Source organism: Apus apus, chromosome 4 (assembly GCF_020740795.1).
Source record: "Apus apus isolate bApuApu2 chromosome 4, bApuApu2.pri.cur, whole genome shotgun sequence".
In the NCBI taxonomy this organism is placed as follows: Eukaryota; Metazoa; Chordata; class Aves; order Apodiformes; family Apodidae; genus Apus; species Apus apus.
The window spans coordinates 63,590,244-63,612,233 of NC_067285.1; the positions used below are offsets into that span (position 1 = coordinate 63,590,244).

Consider the following 21,990-nt stretch of genomic DNA (forward strand, 5'->3'; position numbering starts at 1 on the left):
AATTCTGTGTAATGCTACTAGGAGTAAAGTAGCAACATGTGGCATTTGAATCTGCTTTCACATGCACCCAGTGCAGCCTGCAAGACGAGGTTGAGAGAGAAGCTCTGACTCGCTCCCTCGTGCACTTGCAGATGAGGTGGACAAGCTTGATTCTTCTTCAAGAAGTAGAAATGTCCTGATGGGAACATCACAAAAACGCAGCTGTTTGTTTTTTTTTTTTATTCTCCTGCCTGCCTCAAGGCAGAATCATCCGGAGACCCTTCCTCTGTCTTCGCACCTAACCGCCCTTCGCAGCGCTGCAGCCCAAGGAAGAGGATTGCGCGTCGCTTCCCCGGGTCCCGTCCCTTCCCGCAGCCGCGGGAGAGGCAGGCTGGACAGCCGCCTTTCTCCGGTGCAGAGGTAGGGAAGCGGAGGGCCGGCTGTGTCCATTGCCGGCAGCCCCGGGCAGGGCCCCCGTTCCCGGAGCAGCCCCCCCGAGCAGCCCCCCCGAGCAGCCCCCCCGAGCAGCCCCCCGCCTTCCCGCGCTCGGGCGAGGGCTTCGGGGGCGGGTCAGGGGCGCGGGCAGCGGGGGCGGAGGAGCCGGGGAGGGGCTGTCGGCGCCCCCGGGGGACTGGCCGTGCCGGGGCCTCCTCCTTGGCCCCCAACGAACCGGTGAGTGTCTGTCCCCGCGGCCTCCTTCCGTCTCCACCCGCGGCGGGAAGGGGCGCGGGGCAGCGTTCCGCGGGCTGTGCAGGCGGGAGGCGGCCGGGGCAGCCGGGGAGGGGCTGCGTCGGGGTTACTGACGCCTTCTTGTGGACGGCGATGCGTGGCTTGAGTTGTCTTGTTGTTACTCGGGATGTTAGTTGCCGTGGCCGTGGTGTTTTAGCTGTCTTCCTTTCTGCACTGTGCGCGGAGCAGAACCTTGGCCGTCAGCGGGGCCACAGAGCTGATCGTCCAGGCATGCACAGGCTGCCCTGTCACTCGTCTCCTCAGCTCTCCCTCTTTCCTCCCCCCGCCCCTTAAAAACAAGTGAAATGAGAGGATCTAATAAGAAAATTATAATAAAAACCTTTCTTGTTTAAAAATAAAGGAGGTATATTTTAGCGGGAGGTACTATAGTGAGTCTGTTGTTGGCTGGTTTTCAGGACAGGCTTTAACCCTGCAGTGTGACTTCTGCTCCAGGATTTCTCAATCATTTGATTTGTTAGTATAGGGAGTGAAGCTTTAAAACTAAAACAAGCTCTGTCTCAAGGAAAAACAAAAACAAAACAAACAAATAAAACACACCCACTCTCACATGAGTGAGCTAACTCCTTGCTTTGGTCTCCTTAATCCAACTGGTTGTTGCTTGAAAGTAGCAGTATCAAGAACCTAACAGGGTGAAGTCCTGTCCCAAAACAGATAAGGACAGTACCTCCACTGTCGGACTCCCCACTCACAACCTGAAACCATTCCTGCTAAGCAGAACATCCATTCTCCTTGCTTAGTCACTATTTCCTATGTGAGCAACGCACTGAGGAGCTGAAGCTGTTGTGAGATGTGCTTGGGTGTCTCAGACTTGTGAATGTATATTGTATCAGCAACTACATGACCCTAAGAACTGGGATGTTGGCCATGCAGAGATGGATAGAGAGCAATACCTTTCTGTCCTTACCCACAGGTACCCATTTCAGAATAAAAAAATTAGGGATATATACCCTGGAGAAGTGGTCAGTGAAGGAAAGGAGGGGAGGCACTGGTAGGTTGCTGATAACTTTCTATTCCAGTTAGACTGGCATTTGTGGATTCCCAACCCTAATGAAAAGATGAACAGTCCTATGAAAAAGCCAAAAGCACCAATTCATTTCCTTTAAAAACTCTTGAGACCACAGCTATTTGGTTCCACAAGTAGTAATTAAAAATATATAAATATACTGGAATTTGAGTAAATTCATACTTTACATTTTAAAAGAAAGAAAGCAAAAATACTACCTTAGAACATATTGAAAATGTTTGCCTATGGCTCTGTATTCTTTTCCATGTCTCAAGCCAGTTTCATATCAGAACAACTCAAACAAAACCACCCAGGTGTTACAATAGCCCATATCTTTGTTCATGGCATCAATTGTTCCCAAGTATCAAAAGTATTATAAACTGAAGGCTTTATAATTGTGAGAATCAGCTCTCTGATTTGCTTCCTACCATTTAGCAAGGAAGGAATTTCTTGGCTCAAACATTCTGGCTTAACCTGAGTGGTGTTTTATATGGCTAGAACAATGTAAAATACTTCAAGAAAATTCTAGTAAGACTGAAATGTAGTTGGAGAATATATGCACACCTTTGCTATAAAAGAGAACCCTAGCAAGTCTTGTCTTCAGATGTGTGCACGTAAATCTTGCTGACTCAGACTTGTGAAACTACAGTAAAGATTTGCACAAAAAATTCTGGCTAACAGAACTGTACACTGCTATATTTCTTGTTAGCATCTACGGCACAATAAGTGGACCGGTTAGATTGAGTAAATACAATGACAAATACCCACTAACAACTTGGACCTTATTTCCCACTCTTAGAAGTATAGGATATAACTAGTAAAAATGAAACCTGTTTTGTCTGCCTCACTTGACTATAGAGTGCAAGTTGTGCATAGTCCTGATCTTTATTTAAACAGGCATCTTCTGTTTCTAAAGTATTCGGTCAATGTGCTTGCAAGTAGTGGCATTTAACAGAAGTATGTTCTTGAAAAAGTATCCCTTGTGTGTATGCTTTAGAAACTACAGCAGTTGTTCTGAGCTTTATGAGGTGGTTGCTTGCAGTGCCATGCACACAGGGCCTGTGACGCTTTGAGAACTGGTGGTCCTGGTTAAGTGGTGTTGACAGCAAATAACTTTTGTGCTTATAGGAGGTACAAATATACATAAATATTGCAGCCATATTTTTAGGAAGGAAATAACAGGTTAGCACAGATCACCATGATTCTAAAACTCAGATTTTTTTAAATTTTTTTAAATTTTTTTTTTAGTGCTTGATACTGTTCTTAGTTTCTGTCTCTCTTATGTACAGTATGCACAGGCATGCAAAACCATTGAATTCCAAATTGGGCTGTGAGGGTTTTATCAGCTCATCTATGGGGAAGGAGAAAACATCTCTGAGAAGTGTTCTATCTGGGAAAGAGTATTATTTGCTTCTCTCAAACTTTTCTATCTTTATTGCTTCCCATAGGTTTGCAACAACGGTAAAGGAGGATATTGTAAATGACAATGAAGATTCTGAGCCATCAGTGCCTGAGCAAAATGCCATGATTCCAATGCATGAGCAAAATTATTAAATGAGCAAAATTAATTAGGATCACAAAGTGCAATTTTAGTAATTTAGACAATTCAGTCCTTTTCCTTTCCTTTTTATTTCTACATCTGTTAAAACCTCTGCATCTGAAAGGAATACAAAGAGAATTCTCCTCAGTGACAATTTCTTACAATTAGCAAATATTTGGCTTATAAAAGTCTGTTTAGACTGGATTGCTGGAAGTCAGTGGTTGCAATCCCATCATGAAGTGGAACATGCGTCAGCATGTGTCTTACTATCAGCTATGGAAGAGAATTATGTGGCCTTCAGATTGCTTCTTTGCTTTCAAGTTGTGCCTATCAGTCCACTTGCTGAAAGTTGTTCATGCATGTCTTCCTTTTCTTATCTAATAATAACACCCTCCACAGTTTTAAACTTCTATATGCATATTTACAGGGTTCTTTGAAACTTCTGTGGTTTTAAAAAATATTTGCAGTAAATGCAGGTAAGAATATTTTTTTTAAAAAATAAAAGGACTTCAGAGCAAACGTGTAGTACTGACTTTAAAGATAGGTACCATATGGCTTATCTTTATACACTTGGGTAGCTGGTGATCACAGAATCACAGGGTAGATAAGCAACTCTGTGCTGAAAGCTCACAAGATTTGTGTTCCAGCTGTGACTCTGAGTAAGTGATAGATATATATATATATATATACACACATCTAGAGAGAGAGATATATCAGACAGAAAAATAATCAGAAATGTGGAACTACTGGAGGAGAGCCAAACCACAGTGTAGGCAAGAATTCCATGTCCATACTATGACAATGAACTGACATGAAGGTGAATAATCATAAAGGAAGGTAGATGATTAACTTGTTAAAAATAAGGACTCTAAAATTAAGTGAGACCCATAGCCCAAAATGGTCAAAAAGTACTTTGGGTATGAATATGGATAAGTAGATGAATCAGTATAAGAGAACAGCTTCAAGCAACCATTCTTCAAGGAAATAACTCTCAGGATTGTATTTCTCCATCTCTGTCTTGATTTACCAGCTTGAGCCTTTCAGCAATGGATCACGTGAGTAATGCTTGCATTGGTCAGCTGTTCTGTTTCTTTCATCTTTGTCTAATCATAAGTAATTTTTGTTATTTTGGTTCAAGGCTTTGCAACAGAAGTTATTTAGGAATTATATTAAAGACACTGTCTCACTGGAATGATGCTAATTTTTCACTGTATTGTGAAATCCAGTCTTGAAGGAGGACCTTATCAAATTGTAGAAAATAATAATATATATTTAGCTTGTATACAAGACAAGCCATACCTGGCCTGCTAATATTATTTCTTCATCAGATACTGTTGCTGAAGAGGTGCTATTTGTGTTGGGACAGGAGTCCTGTCCATTGCACATAAAAAGAGACGTCTTGCAGTCTCTCATATGCAGCTCTTTGTGCCATGTGAAAACAAACACATAAAAAGAAATCCCAAATATACTACAAAGTTGGACTGTACCTACAGCAATTGTTTAGTTAATGTAGTCATCTGTAGACTGTGTGGATCTAGTGCATCACAGCTCATTTCAGGTCTTGTACACTACTTCAAATGTATACACTGCTACTTCTGAGAGAGTCTCATTGTTTCCATTCAGGAAGGACCACCAGCAGATGCTAAAGGAACTGATGGGAATATACAAACAGAAGAAACTGCTCTCTTGAACCACTGTGCTCAGCAACCTCCGGAACCGACAGCAGGGTCTTCAATACCTGCAAGAACACGGAGGCGATTGTTTACTTGTCCTCCTCAAGGTTTACTGGCCCAAACAGTGACAAATGGTATGTAAGAAAGACAGAGCTTAATTACAATGGGAAATGGCAAATTATGTACTTGTTTCTCTGAATGTGATGTTATCTGTCCTTTGTCCTTGAAAACAGTGAAGGGAAATAGCTGTTTTACATATCACAATTTTGATTTGGTGTTTTAGCAGAAAAAAGTATTAGGTGAAACAAAGATTTGAATGTGTAAGTTTTGTTCTTCCATTCTCTCTCTGTGTTTAACTTGGTAGGTATGTTTTTGCATTGTAAATTGTTTTCATCAGAAGAAAGGCCTCCTAATTATCATATTGATTGTTCGTTTTGGTATGAAAGCATTAAGATTACTGTAAGCACAGTGGTATTTTGGGCTCACTGAGCGGCTTTTGTTGGCAACAAATATGAGACTTGGCAGAAATACCTTTTTTTTTTTTTTTACCATAATGCCCTTGCAAAGCCAAGAATCCTAACTACAGGGCATAGCTTAAGATTCTGTTTAAGATTTGCCCTACACTGAATGCTCACAGAAAAATGCCTGGCTAACCAGTTATTTCAGGCTTTTCCTGACAAATGACACTTCCCATGGCTTTTGCTGTTTTCACAATCTCCATTCTCTCTCACTTGGGATTCTTAGACTTCTATGTTTGGAGATCTACTGGTCTTCCTTTTGCAACTTGTCACCCTCAACTAAGATTAAGAAAATTCCAATCTGAAAATGCAATAAATTGTCTCATCATTATGAGAAGAGGGATTTATTCAACACATTTTCTCCTTTCCTTCAGTCTTCTTTTGTATCTGTGCATGCCTGTTCTTGTTGGGTAACTGTAGGAACTGATTTAGGAACCTGGAAAAAGCATAATATTTGAAAATATTTTATAGTATTTTCACTTAACATAATCATAATATCTTTCAGGATTTTTTTTTCCCTGTGTATTATTCCTCTTTGATTGCTGTATTAAGGGATGTATCTGTGCACAAGCACTTCCAGCCAAAAAAATTATACTTAAATTCTTTTTAAAGTTTTACTAGAGATGCAGTCATTAGCTTAAAGATATGTCAGGCTGTACAGCAGCAGATCCTTGCTTTGTTTCTGAAGTAGCTGATGCAAGATAAATTAGTAGAAGTCTTTGCTTTAAGTTTGGGACCTGTTATGTGCTTTCTACTGTGGCCCAAGGCTCGCTCAGTATTTTTTGGTCCCTAACGACATACCTGTTTCCTTTTTTGAAGTATCTTAGCATCTATACAATCAGAATATCAGTTTAGGGAACATCAAATATTAAATACATTCTTGTGATTAAACTGGTTTCTAAGGTAAGTTTTTTTATTTCTGAAAGTCATAGTACCTTTTTCATTAGTAGAAAATCAAATGTGATCTAATAGCAAACAAAGTTGTTCCTAAGAGATGATTACATATGAATATTTCTTGTTTTATTCCAGTTGCGGTCGTGGTCCTGGTTTGGGCTGTGGTTTGGTCCATCACTGGGACTGAGTGTCTCCCAGGTGGAAATCTGTTCGGAATTCTGTTTCTTTATTTTTTTGCTGTTATTGGAGGTAAAATTTTTGGATTAATTAAAATACGAGCATTACCCCCTCTCCCTGCTCTTCTGGGTAAGATATCCTTCCTCCTTATCTTCCTGCATATTTGTGTTGTTTAAACTGTCAAGTATTAGCTGCATGTTAGATGTGTTTAGATTATGGACAAACAACATCATGTTCAAAATCTGTAGCTTTTCCAAGTGACTTTTATCTGGCCTTTTCTAAGAAGGTGCAAAATGCCCCAAATTGGCTCAAGTGAAACTGCCCATATGTTGCTAAGGCTTTCCTCTTAAGTCTTTGGGGGGCAGAGAGATGTATAACTACAGATTTAAAGGCTATTGCCCTCAGTCTCCTCTGTCACAGTTACTTAGAATTTATGTTTCGTATCACCCAACGGAAGTTTTCATTGATACTTCCTGTTTCAATATAATAATTAATTCATAAGGAAATTAGTGGAGAGGCTGAGAAAACTGGGTTTGTTCAGCCTTAAGAAAATAATGCTTTGGGGAGACCTTATTACTATGTATGAGTACTTAAAGGGTGGCTTCCAAGAAGATGGAGACTCCCTATTTACAAGAAGTCACATGGAAAAGACAAGGGGTACTGGGCACGAGTTGCTCCTGGGGAGATTCTGATGGGACACAAGGTAAATTTTTCACCATGAGGACAGTCAAACATTGGAATGGTCTCCCAATGGAAGTGGTAGATTCCCCCACATTGGACAGTTTTAAGTCTCAGCTTGGCAGCGTGCTGAGCCATCTCATATGAACTATAGTACTACCTAGAAAGGTTGGGCCAGGTGATCCTTGAGGTCCCTTCTGACCTGGCATTCTATGAAGTCATTGCTGAGCTGTTTTGCATGTATCTCACACAATGAAAATGTTTTCCAAAGAAAACACTACAGGAATTCGCTACTACTGGTAATCCAAAGCAATTTCTTTCTTGCTTTATTTCATAACTGAAACCTGAGAAAATAAACTCACCACAAGGAATAGTTCTTCTGAAGAATTATTTTTAATCAATTGCAATACTGTTTTTTGCATCAACATCTTATTTTATTTTACATTAAAAATGCAAACTAGAAATGGAGGATGAAAATTATGCTAATTCTGACATACTCAGGACCTTTGCAGGAGGACCTAGAGGAGGTTTTCGTGGGATCAGCACAATATTGTGAAGTGCTGTGATGTCAAGCTGCAAAAACGAAGCTCCAGGCTCTTCTCACCAGCTGTGTGCTGCCCCCTTACTGTGCTTAGCGCATAAACGAGGAGAGCTGTTTACAGACAGCAAAACGTCATGGCAGAGCGGGCTGCTGCTGTCTGCTTGTGGTGCAGGGATGTGATTTTGTGACCTGCGGAGCTGGTGCTGTGCCTGTCACAGTAGCCCTGCTTGCAGGAGGGCTGGGTTGCTCCCAACACGGGGCTGCCCCGGCACCCGGCGCCTTCCTGCACTGTTTGGTTACACCAGGGAGAAAAAATTCAAACGAGAGGGAGGGGAGTTTTGCATATAGCATGCATGCCTGCAGTAATATGAATATAGAACGTAACATGCAGGGAGTCTGCCCGTAAAGGAGTGGGGGGGGAAGAATTTTTTACCATTTGGATTCTACTTTTTTTCAATTACATCTGTATCCAAATGTTACAAGTTGAGCATGAAACCGCTTGTCAGACAGGTCCTAATGAACAGAAACAAGCATGACTCACATACCCATTGAGTTGCTTAGGACAGAGTTTATTGTTCAGATTCAAGTCTTTGAGGAAAACTGGAGAAATCTATGAGTCAGAAAAAGAGTGTCTTTGAATGTTCTTTTTTTACATTAAAAATACAAATTTGATACTTCTTCATGCCTTTAATCCACCTGTGCTAGGTCCAGTTGAGTGTGATGTGGCTGGCTGGGCAGGAAAAGGAGAGTGAAATTGCTGCTGAAAGTCACATCATATATTTTTGGTATACAATGCAGAGAGGTTTCTGCAGCAGGAAACATGGAGCAGAACAGTTAAGATACCCTTTGAGGAGGAGTTTTTTTCCTTTGTTAAGTAGATTTCCAGATTAGGGTAGCTCCAGTCACATAGACCTCATGCAACCATTGCGAAGACTGTGTGATCATTATGCATGAGGTACTGCAGATTAATTAGGCCACTGTTGTTTTTTTTTTCTGGGAGGTGTTGGGAAGAACTACGTCTGAAAGTTTAGACTGTTCCAGTATAAATCAAGTTCACAGCCAAGGCTCACACCAAGCCAGGACCAGCCTGAGCGCAGTGTTTGTTTAGAGTTTGCCTTTTCTTGCTTCCTGTTTCTTAACGTGGCTAATATAAAATTAGGTCACAAAAATGTATCTTTGAATCAACAGGACCTACAATTAATCTCTACAGATCTGTTTAAAGTCAACCTTTCCTGTAGTCTTCTGTGTTCTTCCAGAATTACAGTTCAAATTGCTTTGCAGGAGGTCTCAAATTAGACAGTTTTGCTAGTATTTGCACAGGCTGGATCTTGCAAATAGCTCAAATAAAGGATAAGACCAAGTTCCTGATTATTTTTTTTTTCTGCCTTTTTCCCCTCTTTGCATAAGAGTCATACTGCCAAAGCACTTTAAAATGTCTGAGTTAGTCCATGCTGGTTTAGATCATATTTCCCAATGAGCTCAGCAGCACTATGGTTCCTGTGGTACCTGAATTTCTTACCCCTAAGGGGATTTTTAACCATTTCCAACTTATGAGCTAAATACACAACATTAGACAATTTTCCTCTTTTCATGCTAAAACAAGCTAACCAAAAATATGAAAGGATGCAGAGGTGTTGTTACTTAAGCTAAATATGACCTGCATCTGCTGGAAATAAAACCTGAATTATGTTGACTTGCACTAAGCATCCTTTGGATTTATTTATTGCTGACCTGATGTGTTCTGAGGCCACTGGCCACTTTTATTGCTTTAAACCTCTCTCTCTATCTCTCTTTTTCTCTCTCTCTTTCCATGCCACAGTCCTCGTTGCTAAAACATGATTCATTGTTAAAACAATAATTCAGAGTGTGAATTGTTTCTTTGTCTCTCATAACTATGTAAGATGGTGTCTATTTTTAAGAATGCCACTCAAGCTTTTCTCATGCAAAAAAAAAATATTAAATAAATTGACAGGAACTTATTTGCTCTTCATTTTAGGGATGCTACTTGCTGGCTTCCTCATCCGAAATACCCCGTTCATTAGTGACATGGTCCAGATAAACCTACGCTGGTCTGCAGCACTGAGGAATATTGCTCTTTCAATTATCCTGACCCGAGCAGGACTTGGCCTGGATCCAAAGGTATTGGCACCAGCTGTTTTGTGAGGCAAAGTGTAAAACAGACCTAAATAAATAAATAAATAGTTGATCCTGTTAAAAATATGGAACCATTCAGTCTTAGAGGATGTCACGAGCCGATGCCAGGGGGCTACGGCTGTCAGGATGCTCTCCCAACTTCCCCCCCTCCAATTTGGAGGGGATGTTGAATGAGACCGAGGGTCACACGTGGCGTTCACCTCTCACAGAGGAGTGGCCGCTGCGGGACCCTGTTTTAGAGCGGTAGTTAGAAACACCCCCACCACGCCCACAAATTGCTACTGAGACCCATGTTCAGTTTACAAATTAACCGGTTTATTAAGGGTTAACACAAACCGAGAGTTGAGGTTTAGGGGAAATGTACAAATGGCAAATGGCTATCAAGGATATATCATGGAAGTAACGTGTCCTCTAGGGAGGTAATGCAAAAAGCCCTGTGCCCTTAGGCGTTCTCTCCGAGAGAGGGTTGTGGATCAAAGGAGCGGGAGGGAGGAGTTGAGCCCTGCAGGACAGTTAGAGAGTGAGTGAGAGAGTGTGTGTGTGTGTGTGTTTGCGCTCTCTGGTGATTCTCAGCCCTTGTTTTTCTGGAATAAACTGCACTGGTAAAAAGTGCAGCTCTTTTTTTTTTTTTTTTTTTCAAATTTTTTTCCCCCATGTCAAAGTTAGGGACCTGTCCTAGCAGAGTCATGTTTGTGCCTAGCTGTTAAAGGCAGCTGTTACAAGTAAATACTCTGTTTTAGAGACGTTTTTTGAACAGAAGTTGCTGAGCCAAATGGAACTTAATCTGCTCTCAATATCAAGTGAGAGATAACTGAAAGAGATACTTGGCTCCTTGAGCCAAGTTTGTGTAGTTCTACAACTTTTCATGATTTCTTCATAGATTTTGAGATAATCTGGGGGGGAGAGCTCAGGCAAATTGTGGGATTATAGTAAAATCTTTTGTGGATGGAGCAAAACAGCAGGTAAATCAGCTGTGTTGAGGGAGCACTTTTCAAATGGATCCCAGCTAGTCCAGCCTCTCAGATTTAGTTTGTTCTGCACCGGAAGTTGAATAGACTTTTCTGCCACTTCTTCCTGTGACATGCAGGATTCAGTGGGTTTCACTGCCACACTTGGAATTTTATATCCAAATCCAGTTGTGCTTGAGTCTGTCTCTGGCTTAGGGCATGTAACGCTGTCATATCCTGTACTGCAGCTCAGAGGGGATTATTATCATAAACTATAACAGATTGTAAATAGTTTTCCTCTCTGTGAAGCCGAGGGTACTGAAACTAATGTCTGAATGTGCTTTTATATTGCAGGCCCTTAAGAAGCTCAAAGCGGTCTGTTTACGGCTTTCTTTCGGACCGTGCCTCTCAGAAACGTGCACAGCAGCTGTTCTTGCCCACTTGCTCCTGCATTTGCCATGGCAATGGGGATTTATATTAGGGTAACTTGCTCTCTTTTCTCCTCTATGACTGAGGTGCCTGTTTTGATGCTACAGCAAAATGGTCCCAGTGCAGTTAGTTCTCTGCGTCAAGCAGACACCGCAGTTGCATGCCAGTTAGGAAGCTGTGCTTAGCCCCTGTGGTTGTTTGCTTACTGTTCATGTCTGGCTCTGTGGGTAATTTAAAGGTCGTATTTCCAGGCTGTGGAGGAGTACTTGCATCATTGCCCTTCTGTGTTTGTGATCTGGGCACTTGAAGAAGGAAGGAGGATGATGCAATCCCTGAGTCTTTAACCACAATGCAGGAGGCTTTTAGGGACAGACAATGATACCAACGATTTGGACAATCTTCATGGTGGGATTGAGAATTTCCCTGTAGAGAGATGCACATAGGACAGGCTTCCTGTCACAAGTCAAGGATAAGGATATGGCATGCTATATTCTGAAGTAATGTCGTTGAAGAGGAAAAGTTTTGTATCTAGTTTGATCTAAGCTGGTGGACTTGGCCTAGACACATGTACTGGAACAAGATGGGTGAACTTCTTCTCTGCCACACACTGGTTCTTACAAGCATGTCTAGACCAGGTTCCTAAATTAGACAATCATGGTATGTATCAGAGAGCCTGCATGTGTAACTGGCCTGCAGTATAGACTGAAGTCTTAGTCTGTGGAGCCCTTTACAAAACTAAAGTAAAATACTATTGTGTTGGAAGGAAGTAAAAGCTGTTTGCGAATCTGCATAGAAATATCCCTGCTTGTAATGAGCACAGAAAGCTAAGAAAAATACCTTACATAAAGGTCTGTTTATTTATACTTTTAAATTACTGAGGTAAGAATGCTTTGAAGTTTTTTAGTTCAGTGCTTTCTTTTTAAGAGAGGCTGAGCCTGTGTGTTTTCAGTTTTGTTCTAGGTGCAGTCTCCCCTGCTGTGGTGGTTCCTTCAATGCTGATTTTACAAGCTGGGGAATATGGGGTGGAGAAAGGTGTCCCAACTTTGCTAATGGCAGCTGGCAGCATTGATGACATTTTGGCTATCACAGGCTTCAACACTTGCCTTGGGATGGCTTTCTCTTCTGGTATGCTTGTTAATCTGTCCATGGCAAAATCCAGAAAAAGAAGTCATATTTTGAAGAATGTGCACTCTGTTATGACTGACTGGTTTGTAACTTAATGACATCTCCTTATAAAGCTTGTGTATGGACTTGAATTTTGAGAGAGAAATTACCCACGATCAAAAGCCTTGGTGTAACATTTTCTGCTCTGAGTTGTGGGTCACAAAAACTTTCAGGGAACACTTTTCCCTGTCTGCACCCTTAACTGCCAAGTCTGGTCCCTGCATGCCCAACATAAGTGCTTTCAGATTTCCTCGGGTATGGCAATGTTCTCACAGTGGCTCTTTCCCTGGCTTCTTTGGCACACTTTCTTGGCATGAGCTTTCAGAGACAGAAAGTTGCACTACCCAGTTCTTTTGGGCCCGTAAGTTCCCTCTTGAATCCCTTTGCCCCCAAGTAATATAAAGCAGACACTGTCCTTGAATCACCCCTGGTAGGTCTACAGAGTGGTTTGTGCATGGAAGGTCTGTGTAGGGCTTACTGAACTTACTGGTTTTCTTTTGCCAAGTAGGCTCTACTCTGTACAACGTGCTCCGTGGCGTGCTGGAGGTTGCTGTTGGCATAGCAGCTGGGGGGATTCTGGGAATGTTTGTTCGATATTTCCCAAGCCATGATCAGGTAAAACCCATTTTTTAAAAACAACTGATACAAGAGAGATTCTTTGCTAAGAGATGATGTTCTTAAGTTATTAATTTCCAAGCTTCATGTGAAGCTGTTTTTGGGGAAAGCTGTGTACAGTGTGAACAGCTTCCAGGTTACAAAGCCTATGGAGTGAGGAGGCTTTTTACAGGTGATTACTACTTTACTGCAACATTTGATGTTTAACAGTGTATGATCTCATAGTCCTTCCTGATGCAGTTTCACCATCCTGCTCTCATTGAAGATAGTAAAAATGTCCACGTGTAAAGGAGAAAGGGTCTCATACCCAGTTCAGACTGTAAAATAATTAAATGGATGTGCCACACATTTCATTTCTTTAAGAAGTTTTTGGGAGGACTAAGATTTAAAGTGAGTAAAGTGGACAGATTTTAGGCTTTAACTGATTGGGCATATCATTAGTGCTAATTAGAATATGTTACTTTCAATAAAAATTAAGCTTATATAAAGTGGTAGATGAATTTACTATCAAGAGGCAAACTAAGTGAACAGAAAATTGTGGAAGAAAGCAGATAGGTTCTGGACTACTGAAGGCAATTGGCAAAGCATCTATTGACCTCAGTGGAACCAAATTTTCTCATTATTAAATAACATAAGAAGAGTGATACAGGAGCTAAACAGATAAATAGAAACAAGGAACAATGGCAGAGACAGAACTGTCTGCTGTGAGACTGGATCAAATATAACTAGACTATCCCTGGCAAACATATGTTTCACTTGTCCTTAAAAACATCTAGTGGCAATTATTTCACCTTTCTTTTAATAAACTGTTCTAGTACTTGACTGAACAGGAAAAAAATCTTACCAGAGTTAAAGCAGGGCTATTAAAATATAGTATCATGTTCCTTGAAATACAGAAAGCCTAATGGCAGTAAGATTTTTGGACAGGCAGAGGAAAGAAAATACTAAATTTCCAAAATCTAGGTTTCTTAGGAATCAATGTCCAAAAAAAAAACAACCCCACAACTCGGCTGAGCTGTTCAAGTCTCACTTGAAATCTTCGATTATTTCACAATGGTTAATGGCAATGTTTATTTTCAATTTGTTATTTTCAAGACTAACAGAAGTAACCTTTTTCCTCCATTTCTAAAATAAATTTACCTTTTTTGTTTGTCTCTTTCCTTGGCTGCAGGCATCTCTGGCGTGGAAGAGATCATATTTTGTACTTGGGCTATCCATGTTCGCTGTTTTTGGCAGCATCTACTTTGGCTTCCCTGGATCAGGAGGGCTCTGCACCTTAGTCTTAGCTTTTGTTGCAGGTGTGGGATGGTCTGATGAAAAGGTGAATGTTTACATAAAGAATTGCACCATACTAAAACTCCTTTGAATGTACAGCCTGACATAAGGAGTTTGAATTTCTGTCAGGAGTGGTAGTGGTGCATTAATGAAGCTTTAAGGGGGTATATAGATTAAAAAACTCCAAAACATTCTACATTTGTTTTGAAAGTCTTTAACATGTAGCATGACAGAAAGTTACCATATATGTGAATATATATCAATGCAGAGCCTAACATACTGACAGAGGAATGGCCCACAAGCTCTTTTTAGACATCTTAAGCCATGTAAAGGAGATTTAGTTGTCAAGGCACTTGCATAGGAATCCAAAGTTTTCTGTCCCAACTCTGGGAGTGTCTGTAGCATTCATTACACAGTCACTTTATGATGAGATTTACACATAGATGTCCAAAATGCAGTTGTGCACGTGGCCTGAATACCCTGAGGTTTTGTACCCTGTGGTCTTGGCAGGTGAAACAGAAAACAGTAATTAACCATCCTCTTTCATCTTTCCCAAATCCCAGCTAGTGTATTCTGGATAAATTAGAGAGCAGGGTGCCCACAATAAAGGGTGATAGGCGGCCATAAAAAAAGACTAGTTATTAGCCGCTTTTTCTTAGCTACTAAGCCTGCTTCCTCTTACTGTTGCTGCCTCACTGCATTTCTGTAGCTTTGCACGTCTCACTGCCTCCTTTGCTTTAAGGGCATCTTTTCTCTCCACAGCTGTAGCCTTGTGACATGCAGTAGGAGGGGAGAAGAGAAAGGAAAGAAAGGGGATCAGATATAGCAGAGTCCACATTATTATCCCCACCTAGACCTTGACTTCAGTAAGATCTCAAAGTTTGTTAAAACAGCAAAAACAGAAACCATGGTTTCTATTTAAAGTATTACATTGCTGTTCAATTTTAAAAGAAGAAAAAAACCTCATCTTGGACTTACTTGACTTTACAACTGATGAAGCTCTCTACTGAAAGGTTTTTTAACCATTTCAGAAGGAAAGACCTTAAAAAGAGTGTGTGCAGTCTACAAATGTTTAGTTTAAATTCTTTTGTTCAGTGAATGAAGCTTTTTGGCCTTAAGGATGTTGATTTCAAATGCCTTAGCTCTTTTTTTATCAGATATTCAGAGCTGTCTGGATACTTAGTATGTTACCAAGGTTTTCTTGCTGAGCTTCTCAAAGGCGACGGTCTCCTGCTGTCCCTGGTGTAAGTCACTTGGCAAATAAGGTCCACAGAGAAGAAGGAATGTTGTACCTGTTGCTGGAATAGTTAAATGAGCAGTAATCAGACTGAAATAATGCTAGCATCTGTAAAGAGGACTAATTTTTTTTTGCCAAAGTGAAAAGGGTGAGGTAACAAGGAGAAAAGAGGCAAATAAAGAAAAATGTTTAGAACTCTGTCTATTTCCACCTCATTCTCTCAAAGGTTACAGGAGCTTTTGCATTACAGTCATCTACCATTCCATTGACTGAAGAGTAAGAGATGATGCAGGATCTGTCACAGAGAGAATGGAGAAATACGGACATGTCCAGGCCCTGGATTGGTTATTAAGTGACAGCACTGCACTTACGTTTTTCACACTTCCCAGCCTGAGGGCTCATTTGCTATTGTAGAGCCCATTTAATTAAAAAAGAAGTGCTGTTAGATATGCTGTGTGTACCTTTTCACATAAGTGAAAGATTCCTGTTTATCCTGGAAGCACTTGTGTTAGGCAAATTGTTAAGTGTAAAGTTCAAAAGCAGGGAGAAAAGATGACTTTGCCCTTATATGGTACATGGCACTGGAAAGTTCAACACTTTTTACCATTTTAAAAAAATGTGTTAACATTTTTTAATGGGATTTCAGACTTGCTCGGTCTAACTTTGCTCCAGCTCACATGGAGACAGGCCTCTGAGTGCAGCATGAGTGGAGTTAGGTCATGACTGAAACTTTTGAGGATCTGACTCTGCTCAGAAACAATTGGAAAAACATGTTTAAGCGTGCAGTTCCCGAAGGCTGAGAAACTTCATGGCAAAGCTGTTCCAGTTACATCTCCCTAAATACTGAAAATCAATTATGCTTTATTTTCCTCTTCTTGTCTTCAAACTGCTCTGTTAGTGTTCAAACGTCAGTAATTTTTGTTTCTCTACTTGAGATAGCAAGCATTTATTTACTTGCAGAGCTGGACATACTCTGACTTTCAAAAGGTGTGCAACTGATCTTGAATCTTCTAGTATTAGGTCAAAGAAGAAGGAGCAATTCTGGACAATCTTTATGATAAGTTTTCACTTTTTCCTTTGATTAAGTAAATGTTGTGTCTACCCTCACCATATTTTTGCAAATTTACAGATATTTTTGTTTGTTTGTTTTCATTGCAGAGGGAAGTAGAAAAAATAGTGGCAGTTGCATGGAATATCTTTCAACCTTTTCTTTTTGGTTTAATTGGAGCAGAAGTAGCTGTTACTTCTCTTAGGCCTGAAACTGTGGGTAAGATCATTTGCTAATTATTCAGCTTTCAGTACTGGCTTCCAGAGAATCTCTATAAATAAATCTAAAGCAAAGCAGACTACAGCTGACCCAAAAAAACCCCCCAAAGAACAGAAAACAACCCCACTGCACAGCTACAGTTTTAGAAGGCTTACTCCCCTTAGGCATCTATGCATAAAAGTACTGAGAAGTGTTTGTCTTTGTTGCAGGGCTTTGTGTTGCTACATTAGGCATTGCCCTAGTTGTGAGAATCATAGCAACGTTCCTGATGGTGTGTTTTGCTGGGTTTAATTTCAAGGAGAAAGTATTTGTCTCATTGGCATGGATTCCCAAAGCTACTGTCCAGGTAAAATCCAACATCACTTTCATTCCAGGCTATACCTATTGTCCTTAGCAAAGCTCCTTAGCAGTAGCACAGTAGTCAACAGGCAAAGGGTCAGGCTCAATAACAGCAGAGTGTAGTACATGGACAGGTCATATTCTAAACCACCCAAAGTCTCAAAAAGTGCATGGAGAGCCTTCTACATGAAGGTTTTTTGCTTGCATCCTGGGTTGGGCTCTTAATAATGACAGTGAAGTTTAACTATTTCTCAGCTATTGCAGATTATTGTGCTGTTACATACAGATTATGAGAACTCTCTTAACAAAGGTAAAAGTGTGTTCCTCTTACACCTGAAGTGTCTGCAGTGGACACTCACACCAGATGCTCAGAATGGGTTTTCAGTTTGTGGTCATTTTGGTAAGGGATAATCTAACAGCCATACTGCTAGAGAAGCCTCAGGTTGGCCACATTCCTGCTCCTTCATTTCAGTGATCATTAAGTCATGTAGACTGTCTCAAGAGCATGATTACTTGCAAACAAAGGTTAATAATAAGAACAGGCAAGGATTATTGCAAGATTTGTGAACTAAATTTTCAGAAGCTGCTACAATTTGGCTGCTCTCGGGACATATTGGCAAAGTGTAGCATTTTAGCAGCTGCAATATGCAATACACTGGCCCATTTCCTCCAGAAATGTGGGTAAGATGGCAGCTAAGCAATGTTCTTCACAGGAGGAACCACCCAGATAAACTCATTAGCTTAGGAAATTTTAAGTGCAACCACGAGAAAATCGTTCTCAAATGTGTAATATACCATTTACTTTTCAATGTACTGCCTGGAAACTGTTGGGTTGAATGAACTAAAAAATGTCAAATTTATGCTAAATGTTGACTGGTGTTTTCCCTCGTTCAGTGCTAAGGGTTATTTGTTCCATCTCAGCAACGTTTTCTTTCCTGCAGGCTGCAATAGGTTCCCTTGCCCTGGATACAGCAAGAAGTCATCAGGATGAGCAACTGGAAAAGTATGGAATGGATGTACTGACAGTAGCATTCTTGGCTATCTTGATCACTGCACCAGTTGGAGCCCTAGTTATTGGCTTGGCAGGGCCCAGACTTTTGCAGAAGGCTCAGATGAATAGCAAGGAGGATGAGGAAGGTGCTGAGGCTGGAGAAGAGGCAGAGGCATGTGAACCTTCGTAAGACAGACATCAACAGGAATATCATCCCTCAGCCCTTACACTTCTGATGAGTAAACACAGCATGTCTGTAATTCCTCTGGAGGAAAAAAAAAAACAAGTATCAGTTATGTCTACTATTTTGAAAGCAGCCCTGGTGGAGTTTTATAAAATATTTGTATGTTGATGGTGCCTTAAGAGTTGAAATAGCTGAATACATAGTGGATAGGTTGGCCAGACAGTGAGTCACCGAGAAGTCAGCAGTTAACAGTTAGTTGAAATGTGTGGGCGTGAGGCCAGTCAGAGGATCAGAATTGTTCAGGCAATTCCAGGAGTGGAGTCATGAGGTGGAATATAAACAGAAGAAAATGGAGACTAATGTGAATAACTTCTTGATGGTTGAAACTGAGCTGTGAGTTGACAAGTTCAATAGCTCAAAGAATGCAGCTCCTAAATAAGAAATTGCTGACACTCAGAGTCCTGCCACGGGCTGGCGATTCCCGCTCCTTCCTCATTCATGTTCCAAAACTTGCCTTTTCCTATTGCATTTCTTTCTCACTCCTTTGTGCCTTCAAGGGACTGTCAACTCAGGTCATAGCAAAAAACAGCAAGTGGTACTTACGTGCTGAAAGAGACAGTTGGTCATCATACAGGTGTTGCTGGTGTTGGTAGAAAAAAGGACTGAGACTGAAAAAGGGATGAGGGCTGTGGAGAGTCTGTAAGGACCGGGAGAGAGTTTTATGGGATTGGGATGCTTGCTTCTTCAGCCTTTGCACAACGTGTTATCAAGAGAGGGAAAGCCAGCTCTTCAGCCACTGAGAGTAGCTATGTTCTGGTGCTGGCCACTGTGAGACAAGAGGGGAAAGGCCTTCTCAGGTGGGGTTTGCTGACAGGGCAAGGCCAGTGTAGCAAGGAGTTATCCCTTTGTTCCTCAGCTCCTTTTGGGGAACCCTGCAATAGCAGCAGACCTCTTCTCAAATCATGAATGGGTCAGCTGGGATCTCCTGTTGCTTTTTCCTAAATTAATACTGATCTGGCTGAGAAAATGCCATGATCAGATCCTTTTCACATCTGCATTTGGATAACTGCAGCAAAGAAAATCAGGTTGTTGCTGAAAATACAACCAGTTAGTTGTCATTTTTCCAAGAGGTGGCTGGTTGGATTGACTGTGGAGAGCCTCTCGGATTTGCCAGGGCATTTTTTACCTCTGACTGATGCAGAAAACTAATACACTTGAAATAACAGCCTTGAAAATGCAATGTTGAGTGGGATGGTACAAAGCAAAAGAAGCCTCATTCTCACCTGCCTGCAGAAAGGCTGCTGTGTGAAGGCAGGTGTCGCAAGGAAGCACTGTTAGGGTGCAACACTAGCACCCTCAGTATGTACCCACAGATCCTGTGGGTCTTTCCAGAAACCCAAGTTGCATATGGCTGTGGACCATGGTAATGACTGGCAGTGCTCATGTTGAATATCTTGCCAACACTTCTCACCTGGGGGAGAAAAAAGTTCAAATGTGGTTTTCTTCATTTTATTTAATATAGATGCCTCCTGCAGAGTCAGCAGCAGTATAGTTCATATTTTCCTTTCCCATTCCCAGAAAAGGTTCCTTTCTCTTCTCCTTGACTGTCTTACAGCCAGGAGTAAAACTCCTTTGATCAAAACCCTGTTCTTGCCTTTAGCATTGGTATCAGTTAGGGTTTGTAAGTATTGACAGATACCAGTAAATCTTCCTGACTCTTACATTTTGTACAAGTTACTAGTTCCAAGTAGGTCCCAAGTAGGTCATTCCCAGCTCCATTCTGAGGCATAGTCAGTACAGCATCCCTCAGAAACTGGTAGCTGTTATTTTTTCATAAGGATGCTACATTGTGCCTGTAACAGAGGTCGACAACACCTCCCTGCCAATTTCTACACTCTACATGACAGTTCACTGAACTTATTTTACAGTGTACTGTATAGAATATATTTGATCTGTCTAGATATTTTGCCATTAGTGAGTAGGAGTTATGTTTTAGCTTTTACAGTTTTAATATGCAACACACAGATATACTGAAATACTTTTTAAAAGAAAACTACCTGAAACTGTATTATTTGCTGAGTTTCCATATATGCCTCTGTATACAGATTAAGTATAGCTCAGTATGTGTGCCTTTGTATATGCTTTCCTCTCCAAGCCAAAGAGAAAGCTTCCTAAGAAGTATTTAAGGACCATAGCACACAATTCCAGTCCAGTGATAAAAATACCAAGAAATTCTTTGGTAAGTTTTCCACTAACAGTCGTCATTTGTCTTGCTATACACGCTACTCTTCTCTCCGCTTTGTTGGAAAATGTACAATCTTCAGTTTATGTTTGTCAGCTGACCAGAAAGGAAGATGCTTTCAAGCTGCACCCTGATGAGTGGTTAGGATGCTGTGCTCGGTGGTTATTGTGTTAGCCATTGACTTATGTGCCTGTTCTGCCTACTTTGCATGGCTAACGGAGGTTACCTAAACAGGAGTAGTTTTAATAGGAGGTTGTTGTATTTCAAAATGGTAATGTCTGTGTACCTAATAGATGAGCAAGTGTGGTGTCCTGTTCATCACTGACTGTCTATAAAATAATTCAACTTGAGTAAAACTTAGAGCAGTAGAAGCTTCATGTAGTTCACTTTTTCATAAAGCTTTATAAAAGTAGAATCCTCCTACAAGGGAACACTATGCCGAATTTGGAGTCTGCTTAATAACAGAAGTGTGACACAGGATTATAGTCCTTTAAATTTGAACACAAGTATGCAAGCAGACCTCCGGCAAACAGCCCTTGTTCATGACAGCCTCTAGCACTTGCTTACCATCATAACATCATCTCATAAATTGTATTTAATATGTTCCCTTAACCTCAGTGCATTTGCAATTTATTAATTAGATGACTCCCACCATTCTGGCAGCTTGAATAGCTATACCAATGAAAAGTGTCATCTTGTTCACTAATCTGAACAAAATTGAATCCATTTTCCTTTCCTCCCCACGATACATGGATGTTTCCCACAAGACCCATGTCCCCCACCTTGTATTAAAGCTTAAAAATTAATGAGGTTGAAGCTATTACAGAGCTGCAGATCTAAAATGAAAAGCATTAATGCTTTCTAATGCTCTTCTCCTTGCCTTCCAGAAAGGAACAAAAGATTTCCATCTTGTCATGAAAAGAAATGTTATATTTGGACTGAGAACTGTTGTGGTGGGGTTTTTTTATGAAGTATCATGACAATTTCAGCTGATTTTAAATGGCAGTTAATTTTGAGAAACATGATTTCACTTTTTATCAGAGTTTGTATGGGTGAAGTCAAGACATGTAAGACCTCCTTCCTTTTAACAAAATGCTATTAAATCATTCATTAATAATGCCATAATACAAGCCAGTAAAATCTTCATGCCATGCCAATCTCTTTATTTACAGGAAATAAAATTAAGAACACATGCAGACACAATCACAGGCATAATGTGGGAGAGTACTGAGCACAGTATGTGTGTGCAGTTCCAGAAGGTTCACAAGAACCTCTGCAGCTGAAGGGTCTGATGGCACAGTGTGTTCCTGTTGGTGAGCAGCAGGCAGCATATGAAAAAAGACAGAAACTGGCCATCTGAAAGCAGGGAGTTGCACAGGCCAGGGTATGCAGT

The 21,990-nt window shown here is 40.9% G+C and overlaps 1 protein-coding gene across 5 annotated transcripts in view; it reads left to right on the forward strand.

The window, feature by feature from the left end:
- Positions 1-587: 587 nt before the first annotated feature.
- LOC127383539 (sodium/hydrogen exchanger 9B2-like) overlaps positions 588-21,990 on the forward strand; it is a 29,671-nt gene continuing 8,268 nt past the window's right edge. For 2 of the 5 annotated variants that reach the window (XR_007889233.1, XM_051616629.1), the window contains exons 1-11: positions 3,056-4,327; positions 4,896-5,079; positions 6,493-6,663; positions 9,750-9,892; positions 11,209-11,336; positions 12,233-12,408; positions 12,956-13,062; positions 14,234-14,383; positions 16,733-16,841; positions 17,051-17,187; positions 18,122-18,183. Coding sequence is in view for 4 of the 5 variants with exons in the window: in XM_051616629.1 (XP_051472589.1) it covers positions 4,319-4,327; positions 4,896-5,079; positions 6,493-6,663; positions 9,750-9,892; positions 11,209-11,336; positions 12,233-12,408; positions 12,956-13,062; positions 14,234-14,383; positions 16,733-16,841; positions 17,051-17,187; positions 18,122-18,183 (1,376 nt within the window). In the remaining variant the exon portion in view is untranslated. Of the gene's footprint in view, positions 652-3,055; positions 4,328-4,895; positions 5,080-6,492; positions 6,664-9,749; positions 9,893-11,208; positions 11,337-12,232; positions 12,409-12,955; positions 13,063-14,233; positions 14,384-16,732; positions 16,842-17,050; positions 17,188-18,121; positions 18,362-21,990 lie in introns of those variants that run through there. The other 3 variants (XM_051616627.1, XM_051616628.1, XM_051616626.1) reach the window with 3 other exon arrangements.